The 13317-nt window shown below is 35.7% G+C and overlaps 1 protein-coding gene across 2 annotated transcripts in view; it reads left to right on the forward strand.

Moving 5' to 3' along the window:
- LOC106872950 (E3 SUMO-protein ligase ZNF451) overlaps positions 1 to 12697 on the forward strand; it is a 52153-nt gene extending 39456 nt beyond the window's left edge. For both annotated transcript variants that reach the window (XM_014920130.3, XM_089366588.1), the window contains exons 7-9: positions 952 to 1538; positions 8282 to 8378; positions 12442 to 12697. In XM_014920130.3, the coding sequence (XP_014775616.1) occupies positions 952 to 1538; positions 8282 to 8378; positions 12442 to 12621 (864 nt within the window). In that variant the 3' untranslated portion in view covers positions 12622 to 12697. The remainder of the gene's footprint in view (positions 1 to 951; positions 1539 to 8281; positions 8379 to 12441) is intronic.
- The last annotated feature ends 620 nt before the right edge of the window (positions 12698 to 13317 follow it).

Raw genomic sequence — 13317 nt, forward strand, 5'->3', positions numbered from 1 at the left:
AGATTCTCTTAAATATCTGGATGGCTTACTAGCAGTCAATAGCTTTTGTTACCTAGGAAGTGTAAGTAGCAAGTTAGGTGGTTGCTCTCAACGTATGGTAGCCAAGGTAAGAATGGGTTGGAGAAAGTTCAGAGAGCTACTATCGCTGCTGGTAACATCTTTTCTCCTTAGAGTGAAGGGCAGATTGTATGACCCTTGTATTAGATCTGCAATGAGCCTTGAATGCTGAGAACTTCAGAAAACTGAAAAGAAATGAAGTTAGCATGCTGCATTAGATGTGTGATTGTAAGTGCACATGAATGACAAAGTACAAGTCTGTCAAGTGGACATGTGGTGTGTATATCTTGGAGTCTTTCAATTTCATTCCAAAAGTGGTTCTTAAGTGTAAAGAACTATCTACTGAATTACAGTTTAAGTAGCTGAGTATTTCCAAAACACTTCAACTCTTGACACAAATAATTAAGCAGAATAGGTATGACACTGCAAGTGAAGACTGAGCCCTCAAATCACAAATAAAGACATTTTAGTGGACTTATTCTGTTTTCCATCTATCCAGTTTTATTTACAAATCTTGAGTCAACAGAAAGCTATGACAGATGGAATCAAACTTGGAAACTGTTGATTTTAAAATGTGCTTCTTAACCACTTGACCATGTTCTTTTAATTTTAACCTTGGCAACTCTTAATTTTCATTAGTATTGTGCAATTAATTACATTACATAACATACTCTGTAGCAGTACTTTGGTAGTAGAACATACCCACATGCTCATGAACATTTATTTTTCTTATCTTCAGATATAATTTTTTATTCAAAAATCTGTTTTTGGTTAAACCTTGGGTTTAGTCCTAAAAACATACCCTATGGCTTTTCATATTTTCATTCATGCTTCATATCTACATGTTTTGCTTTGTTTAAAATGTAAGAATATGAATTTTATTTTATTTTGCAGAAAGACATATTCTCAAATTATCTAGGAGATATAACCTGTTCTAGTTGCCAGCAAATATTCCATAAAAGTACCAATAGAATTATTGGCATGAAACATCAGTGTACTTTCGATAAAAGTGGTATTCTTTTGAAAAACAATTGCAAATCTTTTCGAGAATTTGTTTTGCGAAGCAGTTTAAGTTTACATTTTCTAAATTTGCTCATTACATCTGCTGATTTAGTATTACAGAACCCCAAGGCCAATTGCCACCACAACAATTTAAAAACAAATTTGAAAGTACCTTCAAAACGACGCAGAGTTAAAGCCTCTGTGAGTTTGAGTAATTTTACCTGCAACAATAAATCATCAACACAATTTCCATTTAGTTCAAAACAGTTTAACCCACCAACTATTTGGAGTACTCAGGATCTTGATTGTTACAGAGAGAAGAGCGAGTTGATAAATAAACTGACACAAATGAAACATATAATTTTCCTTGACCTGGATAACTGGACAGGCATTTTCAAACATGTTCATCATTACTTCCCTAATGAAACTTTTCTTTGGGCATTTTATGGGGCTAAAACAAAATGGTTTCCACCAAAGAGGTTAGTTATTTTGGATTTCTTTTACAAATGTTTTTCTTGTTTAATCCTTGGTTAGCCTCATTGAGCAAGCTTTATGTTCAAAGATGCTCCAATTGTGGCCATCCTATTTTTACATTAAGACATAGTATATCTAGGACTGCATTATTCTTGTGTCTTTCTTTTTTTAAGATAATATTGTGTAACTTGAGTATGATTTAGCCATTATTTCTAATGGGCCAAGCAACCACATAGAAGCTCCTAATTAGGTTGTTCTAAATTTTGTTGTTGGTATTGATGTTCTTTGTTTGTGTTCACCATTTGTAGCTATTGTCTGAAGACAAAGAACAAGAAATATTATAACTAGCATGTCAATTACATATGTAAAGAAAAACAATCAGCTGCAACAAAGAAAGGCACCCAGATAAAGCCAGAGATGAGGACTACTTTCGCAAAATGAACAATAATTTTAAAAGTTGTCTTACTCTCAAAGGGTTGTTTACCAAACAAGCTAAACAAATAGAAGGGGTTGGTTGTCCTTTAAACTTTGCAAAGTGTGGAAAACCACATACTATTTGTGAAACTCTTCTCTTACCAGCTACAAATGAAGTTTGGATACTATGAATTTCCTAGGTTAAAGTGCTGTAACAGCATCAGTTCCTCTCGGTAATAGTACTGTAGTGGCAAGAACAGATGACATGGCAAAAGATACAGAAAGTAAATTATGTGATGCTTTAAAAAACAAATAATTTTTTTTTACAATGTAATGAGTCGACTTTATGCAACAATAAATCTTTGGTAATGGCCTACATCCATTATGTAAATTCAAATCAGAAAATTATCGAAGAACTTCTGTTTGCTGAAAAAGTGGTACTTGACAAAAAGTTCTACAATTTTTTAGGTTGTTAAAGATTTTTTTTAATGTTAAGAATATTCCTCTCACAAATATTATTGCATTTGCAACAGATGGAGCACCAGTTATGATAGGCCATTATTGTAGATTTATAGCACGTTTAAAGGACGCAGTTCCACATATATTTGTAGTTCATTGTGTTGTTCATGAGACCACTTGGCTGCAAAACATCTTAGTGGTAGACTTCATAACACATTGAATGATGTAATTAAAACAGTAAATAAAATCAAGGCCCATTCACTAAATGACTGTACCTTTCAGAAGCTTTGCCATGATAAAGAAGAAAAATTTAAGCACCTGTTGTTTCATACTGAAGTGCAATAGTTGTTTTTGAATGAAAACTGTTTAAAGTGTTATGAGCGGTCTAATACTGTTTTAGAATTTCTCGATTCATATGATGACATGTGTAATAAATTAAGCAATGAAAGAGTTGATGTTGCATATCTTTCTGATATTTTCACTAAATTAAATGAGGTTAACATAACATTAAGTTACAAGGAAATATGAATTTAATTAAAGCAAAGATAAATATAAATGCATTTATCAGCAAATTATTGAGAAAAAATTTTCTATATTTTCCAAGCCTACACATAAAAGAAAACAATGATAGCAACTTGATATTAGATACAGATATAAATTGCTATTGTTCTCATCTGCAGACACTGAAAGAATATTTAATGATAAGGTTTAAAGATTTTACTGATTTTAAAGTACATGATTGGGTCTTAAATCCCTTTTTGATGTCAACCAAGTTTACATGAAAAAATCAGCATCTTAAAAAATGATTTTGAAGCTTAATATATTTTCAACAGCTTGGTTAGGAATCATTCTGGCCTAAAATGCAAAGCAAGTATACTCAAATTTGGCAAGAAATTAAATTACTGTTCATTGCTTTTCTTTCTTCATACTTAGTAGAGAAAGGATTCAGTGTGGTGTCACAATTTCTAACTAAGCAATGAAAGAAATTAGCAATAAGTCAGAGGAGACTTACAACTTCTTTTGACTAACATTGAACCTGAAATAGAAAATTTAGCTAGCTCTCATTAGGCACAGAAAAATCATTAACTTGCAAACTTTTGTCTTTATTAATTTTTTATCATTTCACTGTTAAAAATGAATTGTAATATACAGTCCATTTTTTTGAATAAGATATATAACTTATCATCTATGTTAAGATAGTTTAGTCATGTATCTCACTTGCCATGTTGGTAGGTACTAGACATAACAGCTACTTAAAATGGGGCAAGCAAAAAATAGGTTAAGAACTACTGATGTAGAGGCTCAACAGCTGTTCAAAGCTAAAGTAGTTCCTGATTTGATAAGAAAGCTCAGCCTTTAAGATTAAGTTTTAGCTATGTTATCAATATGTTGCAGCTATGAGAGATCATTACTATAACCTGCCTTTATGAATTTATGACTTTGTGCCAATGTAAAATATTATTCTACCTTTATTGTTTTTTATATACAAACAAATCATCATCATCATTTAACGTCCGCTTTCCATGCTAGCATGAGTTGAATGATTTGACTGAGGACTGGTGAACCAGATGGCTATACCAGGCTCCAATCTGATTTGGCAGAGTTTCTACAGCTGGATGTCCTTCCTAACACCAACCACTCTGAGAGTGTAGTGGGTGCTTTTATGTGCCACTGGCACGAAGGCCAGTCAGGAGGTGCTGGCAATGGCCACGCTCGAAATGGTGTATTTTACGTGCTACCTGCACAGGAGCCAGTCCAGCGGTACTGGCAATGAACTTGCTCGAATGTCTTTTCACGTGCCACTGGCACAAGTGCCAGGGAGGCAACGTTGGTAACGATCACGCTCAAATGGTGCTATTTACGTGCCACCAGCACGGAAGCCAGACTGCTGGTGCTCTGGCAACGATCATGCTCGGACGGTGCTCTTAGTGATTTCCTGGTACAGGTGCCATCACGATTTCGCTTTCGCTTGCCCCAACAGGTCTTCGCAAGCTGAGTTTAGTGTTCAATGAAGAGACGTTGGTATGGGTGCCAGTCTACAAATTTAGTTTGATTTCGATTTCACTTGCCTCAACAGAGCAACTAAGTGATTCACTGTTCAATCTTCCACATGTTTCATTCCATAATACAATATCTATTACATTAAAGTACTAACAACAGATTCCTGAGTATTAAAAAAAATCTGTTACACAATAGAAAGAGGATGGTAAGGGTGCGTGTGCAAGAGAAAGATAGAGATTTGAATGAATGCTTCAGCATGCATACAGATAACAACAAGCTGTAGGTATGAGAGAGTCGGGGATGTGTATATATGGCATACACTCAGATGATAATTAGCTGTGGGTATATAAGAAAGGGGTAAGGTATGCACATGCCATAAGTGTTTATATGTGCCAACCATATAATGATCAAGTGCTTCTCAAATTATTTTTCTTATTGAAATGGTATTTTGTCTGTTACAACAGACAATGATCATAGGGCATGACAGCAAGAATTGAATGGAGACAGGCAGAAAAGATAGTGGGAAAGACTGGGTGAAGTCCAAAGAAAAGAAATAAGAATTAGGAATAAAGAGAGGAGAATCAGTAATGGTGAAAAGCATTAACTTGGAAGAAAAGGAATGAAATTAATGCAAGAAATGTAGCTGGAAGGTGTCATATGAAGAATGTTGAAGCTGAAGCTAATAAGGAAAGGAATGAGAATTATTAATCAAGAAAGAAAAATGACGACAGACAATATTTTTTTTAAAAAAGCAGAATGAGGAAGCAGGCTAGAAAAGAAAACATGACCAGAGAGAATAGACAAGATTCCCTAGAATTTAATTAAAGAATTATGAAGGGAATGACAGGATGATATTACTGAGTGGGGGGGGGGGTGTTATGGTCAGCACCACCACAAAATGGATTGTGGAACTTCCAAGTGTACTTCTAGTATGTTTTAAGCATAGAAATATACTTTTGTATACTTGATTTTTTTTCTTCAATCTCTATAGAAGTGGCATTTAGGGTCTTCAAGTATGGGAGCATCTAACTTAGGTTTTAAGCAATTAGCAAGAATCCCCATTTCTGATAAAAGCTCTGAACTACATAAGATGATTTTATTAACATCAATATTTTGTCAACATCCAATGTGTTTATTTTTATATGTTCTGAAACTGAAGTTTTGTGGGGAAATTCTTCTTCTTGAAAATGTATCAGACATTTTTTTTTTACTGAAACAAACAAAAAACATGAAACAATGTTTGTTGATATTAAATTCAAAAATAGTAAACTATTAATGGCACTGAGAATTATGGTAGCGAACTTTAGAAGACATCTATTAAAAAAAGGTTTGCATTAATTATACGAAAATAAGCATCACTGATAGTAAACTGTAATATTAGCAATAATACCATTAGAAGCATCAGCTATATCTTTTGCAACAACAATAACAAAAATAATAAATACAACAAAGGTGCAGGCATGGCTTTGTGATTGAGAAGCTTGCTTCCCAACCATGTGGTTTCAGGTTCAGTCCCACTGTGCAGCACTTTGGGCATGTGTCTTCTGCTATATCCCCGGGCTTACCAAAGCCTTGTAAGTGGATTTGGTTGATGGAAATTGAAAGAAGGCTGTCGTCTGTGTATGTTTGCATGTACCCTTATCTAGACATCATGTGCTTGTTGTAAATGAGCATCATTGTTATACAAGCGAGTTTTTTTCCAGTCTTCTGTGAAAAACATGTCTAACTATGGGAAAATATTACCTTGCTTGGAAACAGGTAAGGGTTGGTGACAGGAAGGGCATATGTCCATAGAAAATCTGCCTCAACAAATTCAGACTGATTCATACAAGCATGGAAAAGTGGATGCTAACTGATGATGAACAAAGGATAACAGTGACAATAGTGTTATTCTTTTTTATTTACTTTATTAGTGTCTCTGCTTTCCATGCTGGCATGGGTTAGATGCTTTGACTGAAACTGGTAAGCTGGAGGGCTGCAGCAAGTTCCAATCAGATTGGAACCTAGTGCAGTTCTCCAGCTTACTAGTTTCAGTCAAACTGTCTAACCCATGCCAGCATCAATGTAAAAAGGAAAGTGATGGTTGATTCCACACCAGTATTAACAACAACACTGGAGCTTCTTTGGAATTTCTTGATCTCAAATATTTCTATTGTCATCAAAGTAGAAATTCCATGCTAGATTAATACCAAAATGGATAATAGCAGATATAAGTGTGTGTGTGTGTGTGTATGTGCATGTGTATGTTTGTGTGTCTGTGTTTGTCCCCCCAACATCAATTGACAACCGATGCTGGTGTGTTTACGTCCCCGTAACTTAGTGGTTCGGCAAAAGAGACTGATAGAATAAGCACTGGGCTTACAAAGAATAAGTCCGGGGGTCGATATGCTTGACTAAAGGCGGTGCTCCAGCATGTCCGCAGTCGGATGCCTGAAACAAGTAAAAGAGTAAAAGAATCATGTCATTGAAATCTTGAAGGTATGAGATAATGCAAGACTAATTCAAAACTATGTGAATAAACAAGAATTACATTTGACATAGTAGTATGAATGCTAAAGGGTTAATTTCCCATGGTAGTATATCCTTTCAGTTCAACAGAAGATGTGTTACAGTATTTCTCTCTTAAGTTATTCTATTCAGTCATCATCATCATCATCATATGTCCACTTTTCCATGTTTGCATGGGTCACATGGAATTTGTTGAGACAGATTTTCTATGGTTGGACACCCTTCTTATTGCCAATCCTTACCTGTTTCCAAGCAAGGTAATATTTTCCCATCGCTTGACATGTTTTTACAGAAGATTGGAAATGAACCAACTCATCTGTAGGATGATGGTGATCAATCACAACTATGTTTGGACTAGGGTACACACACACACACACAAGGCATACATACATCACTGGCTTCTTTCAGTTTCTGACTACTAAATCCACTCATAAGGCATTTGTCGGTCAAGGGTTATTGTAGAAGACACTTGTTCAAGGTGCCTTACAGTGGGACCAAAGTCAAGGCTACATAGTTGGGGCAACCTTCTCAACCACACTGCCATGCCCACCCCTATATATAAATTTACCAGTGAAATGACTCATCAGTTTATCACTTAGTTAGGTTTTTATTAATAATTGCAGTTTGACACATTTTTTCCTGCTCTGCTCTCAACCAAGAAATTTATTGATTTTATTTCAGTCAATCAAGCAATTTCATTATTTTCAAAATAAATTCTAACCTAGCTATTTTTGGTTTTCCCATGCACAAATTCTGTACATCTTTTGTTATCGTGGCACATATGTCTAATGGTGCTATCTTGCAAAATGCCATAAGCCACTTCTGGGTTCATATAAATTACTTGACCTTGGTAGGATTTAACTCAGAACTCACAATACCAGAATAAATATTGGATTCAAATTCTGGCACAAGGCCAGCAATTTCGGGGATTGAGGTAAGTCAGTTACGGTGACCCCACTACTCAACTGGTACTTATTTTATCAACCCTGAAAGGATGAAAGGCAAACTCAACATTAGCAGATGCCAGAATAAACATTTGCAAAACATTTCATCCAGTACTCTCACAATTCAGCTAATTTACTGCCTATTAATTCACCTATTATCATTCAAACATACTTTGGTAGCAAGAAAAAAAACACCTACCAAATATATTTTTTCTTAGCTTTATAACTTCATAATTTTAATATGAACACTAAAGAGTTTTTTAAAAATTAAAGAGAATCAATATTGTTACTTATGTTTGAACAAAAATTGAAGTCAAAATTGATGGTAAGTTAGTAGTGCAGCGGTCATTATTATTACCTTTATTTGCCCATTAACATTTCTGTCTTGGCTATCTTCTGACTATGTTCTGTCTTATTTTCAGTGATGTTTATAAGAAACTAGTTCAAGATGGTTGCTTCTTTCTGAATCCTAAGAGTGGTTATACAAAACAAGCAGCTGATTTTGCTCTTGTTCTTCATGTAAGTAACTCTACTTTCAACTTGCAAATGGCTTATTTTGAAAGGTCTTGAATTGTGGCTTGGCACCAAATGAAAGTTTTAACCTACATGATGACAGGCAGACATGGAAATTTGTTAAATCTAATGAGACATGGAAAAGAAAAACTAGCTAGTCTGAGAACACTGTACCTTCAATAGACAGCAATGAAAAAACTCCAGGAAATTAAACAACAGCAATCTGCCATCCCCTATATATCTTCATGATAGGTTTATAGCCAGGTACAAATTACTATCTGCACATGTCTAATATTTGTGCAATAAGACCCACCTTTTTGACTCTTACTTCAAAAGTGTCAACCCTGGTTTCATTACAGTCACAAAAACATGGCACACTCTTTATACTGTGATGGTGTTTTTAGCATGGTTGGCTACAACTTGTTTCATAAAATCACATTAATCATTGTGGGGGTGATGTGATGGTCTACATTTGTTCAAACTTTTCAGCAATTCCTTGTGATGATTTGAACCAACCACAATAAAAGTTATTTTTCTGTGCTATACATATAAACATGTTGACACTTCTACTTGGAGTTGCTTACCACTCCTCAGACCACCATCAAGACACACAGCTTTTTGACATCCTCAGAGCTGCAACTAGGGAAGCAGCTATTTGTGTTTACATTGTTAGTGACTTCAATTACCCTGTCAGCTGCAAAGTGCAAGTGGTCTTGATTTAGTGGTGAATTTGTGCTGGTCACAAGTAATCCTTTCCCCCATAAGAAGTAGCAACACTTTGGATCTGCTCTTTACCACTACCCCTGAAACGGTTATCAGTGTCACTACTAAGAAATCTTTAGGCAACTTTGACCATGCTATGATCATTGCCAATCTGTCTCTTATGGGCAGAAACAAAAACCATCACCACCTCCAAACTGCTTGCTTTGACTGGAACAAAGGAGACTGGAACTCTTACTGCACTGAGCTACAATGCCCAAACTTCCTTGAATTTTACAATTCTGGAGATGTCAGTACTGCACTTCAGAACACCCTCAATTCGATCTGGGCCACATGTGAAGCATCCCAAAAGTGCAATTTGGGAGATGCAGCAGTCAGGAAAGAACATCATGATGTTGAACAGGAATACAGAGTATGTATAGAAGAAGGTACAATAGATCATTTAACCATCTCAAGCAGTTGACAAAAGAGGCAGTGCTTAAATTTGAACAACATATAGCAACCAACCCTGACAGTAAAGTGTTCTGGAAATATGGATGTTTGAAGCAGAGGCCTTATTCTTCTGTTGGCTCTCTTTGCAATCCCCACACATCAGATTACTGATGATCACAAAGAATATGCAGAACTTGCTGGCATTTTCACTGTTGAAAATCCATATGCACTATCTTCATCCCCTCTGACATCAAATTCTATAATGTCTGTGAAATATACACCTGCAATACTGTAACACCACCTCAAGAATAAGCACAACTGTGCCTCTCCTGGTTTTGGTGGTGTTACTTATCTGCTTCTAAAATGCAGCAGGTTCTTTTTTTTGCACTAGTTTTCGTTCTTCTTCCAATTCTGTTTTAATATCTGTCCCCCCAGAGCAGTAGAATATTGCCTGTCATTCCCCTGTTCAAAAAGGGTGATTGCACATCACTTGTCAACTACCGCCCAGTCAGTCTTACTAGCTGCATTGCCAAACTGATAGTCTTGTCAGAGAAGCACTTTGGAACTTCTGGAACTCTCACAGCCTTATTTGACCCTCACAATTTGGATTTATCCTCAACTCCAGCTGCTGTGGTCAACTCATTGAGTTTCTTGAAAATATCACTCAAATCGCTGATGGTAGCTCATGGTAGCTTCCAATTCTGTGCCTCATAAACGACTTATGGCAAAACTCTGCAATGAAGTGTGAAAGATGGTCTTCATAACTGGTTGAACTCTCTTATTCTCAGTCAAAAACAGGTAGTCATAGTTTCAGGATATCATTCTTCACCCTATGAGATGATACCTCTGGGATCTGTTCTTGGAGCCCTGTTGTTTGTTGCATATATTAATGACAAATGCCAGCTTGAAGAATGTTACAGTGTTGAAATATGCAGATGACATCAAACTGCACCTTATTTTTCATGCAATCAGACCCAGACATACTGCAGCAACAGATTGCTGACTGTGGTCAAGTGTGCCATCATGCATTTTGGGAAGAAAAACCTAACTTTTATGTACTCCCTCAACAACACCAATCTTAAGAAGTCATGCTAGTGCACCTACTGGGTGCTTTTTGTGCTACCTGCACCATTGATGTTGGTATGCAGCTTGCAGGACTATGAATCACTGGAGGGTGGGAGGGAAGCTTCATACTAGGTGATGAGGAGGTTAAACTATGAGAAGCAAGGTGGGCCAGAGAAGATTCTTGTAAGTCTGCCTGGGTTATTTAATATACAGAGCTGTTGCTGTTTCAACCAAAAGCTTTTGGTCTTAATGATGATTTCCACTTAGCAGTTTCCTGATCCCTTAAACTTATTCACTGAAAAATTAATTTAATCTTTTGATATTAATTTTTGAAAGGTCTATTTTGCTATTCTTCATCCATTGTTTTGTATCCGTTTTCTTTTCTTTTTTTTAGAAGTAGCAATTTATTCACTTTCTGAATCCTTGGCCTTTACCTGCACCTTCATCTGCTGTGTTGGTTTTTACCATTCTTTTATATTTTATGTGCTTTCCAAATTTTGTGTTCTTTTGTGTTCATTATGGAGAATCTTTTATTTTTAGCTCACTAATTATGGAAAGTTCTTTCTGTGGGCTTCAATCTGTCTATAAAGTCTTGTTTCTATGCCAATTGTTCACTGCTGCAGTTCTTGTTGGTTTTCTGTAGGGAAAAAAAATTATTTACATTCCTACTGCAGAAATGTAAATAATTTCAATTACCTCAGTGGTTTTTGAAATATTATCTCAATACAAACATTCTCTTTCAGCATTGTTGAAGGTAACCCTTTCTTTATACTGTTACATTCCCTGATGCTGGTGCACGTTATTTTCAGTTGGTTATTACTCTGGATATCTGACTATTGTTTAGTTATCTGTATATTTTTTTATTGAGGTTTCAGATCCAGTCAATGGCTGGAATGGTTCCCTTTGTGCTTCAGCACTACCAGCATACATGACTGTATCATTTGGGATCTCCTGTACTTTGTCATCGACAGTGTAATTCTATTGATTATTGAAAGCAATAGCAAGGAAGTGGGGTGTGATGGGGTGGGGAAACTGATTGAGTTTCTATTAACAACAGGTTTTAAATCCTGACATCCAACTGTTGTTCTACTGTGTCCATGTAACATTTGACTACAGATGGAATCAGGCAAATGTTCAATTTTTTGCAAGCTAGCTTAAGATATTTTTGGTGCTCCAGTTAATATTTTGAATTACAGGTATGGCAACATGCTTAAGTACCTGTGATGAGTAGATGTTTTATCAAAATCATCATCATATGTCTGTTTTCCATGCTGGCATAGGTTGGACAGTTTGGCAGGAGCTGGAGAACTACTTGGGCTCCATGTCTGTTTTAGCATGGCTTCTATGGCTGGATGCCCTTCCTAATGCCTTCCACTTTACACAGTGTACTGGGTGCATTTATGCAACACATGCATGGGTGCTTTTACATGGCACTGACATGGGTGGCATGAGCATCCATAAGCCTGCAAGATTAGGAACACTCAGTTGAAGAGGCATGCAGGGAATATGCCTGTATGCAAAGATAACTGCATATTTACTTAACTTGATGTGTTTTCTCAAGCACAGCAAACCACTAGTTTTTAATATTATTATTCTGTTAACAATTTTTTCTTAGGAATTTATTTATTTTTATTATTATTAACAGATTAACCAGAATGGCAAGACTAGAACATCAGAGAGTTTCTAGTTCTATGCTTGATATGCTCCGCATTCAAATCCTTCTATAGCTTACTTTCATCCTTATAAAATTGATGATATAAACATTCAATTATATCCCTCTTTCAAAATTTCTATAATTATATAACTATTTAACACTAGTAATACTATTGCTATAACTCAATCTAATTAACAGGTTGGAAAGATGGACGAACGTTTACCTGTGCACATCAAATTCACAATATTGTCTGGAGACAAAGGATTTTATGAAGTTAGTCACCAGTTTGAAAATTCCAAGAGGCACATGCAAATTGTTGATCCACATCATTTTACAAAAGAGTCATACAACTCCCTTTTTCAGTTATCACAGGTTTAGGTTCTTCTACAGAGAAATGTATTTTGTATATTATTTATTTTTATATGATTACAATAAACTGAATTGTTGCTTTTTATTTCATCATTGTTTAAATGTACACTTTTCCATGTCTGCATGGGTGAAATAGAATTCATTGAGGCAGATTCTCTACACTCATACCTTTCTTGTCACCAAGCCATGTCTGTTTCTAAGCAAAATAATATTTCCCTATGGCTGGAATAATTTTTTCCAGAAAAGAAAGGTGGGAAGGGTGGTGGGGACTTCCCTCTTGACAGAACGAAGAAATTTCCCACTGTCTTTGCAAGCAACAAGCAGGTGGATTTGGTTTCAGATCCAGGCAAGGCCAAACGAGGTCCTACAAGTCATTTATTATGACAAGTGGCATTATATCGGGGTTGAAAGAATGATGTATATAATATTAAATATGCTAAGATAATCTGAAAACAGTAGAGACTTTTAAATATTTACCAGTTTTTATGAAATTTTGGGGTTAAGAGACTTGAGCTAATGGAAGCTAAATGTAACAGAAGTTAATTAATCCAATAATGATTTTCAAAGTTAACTTAAAAGTTAAATTGTTAATGAAAATGTTAACTTCATTAATTAATGGTTAACGGACTTAGGCTCAACTCTGTATATATATGTATATGTGTATAAGGACCAAGATACCTGGTGCCTTGCTGTATTCAAGAAGAC

This window comes from Octopus bimaculoides, chromosome 19 (genome assembly GCF_046866305.1).
Source record: "Octopus bimaculoides isolate indiv1 chromosome 19, ASM4686630v1, whole genome shotgun sequence".
Lineage (NCBI taxonomy): Eukaryota > Metazoa > Mollusca > Cephalopoda > Octopoda > Octopodidae > Octopus > Octopus bimaculoides.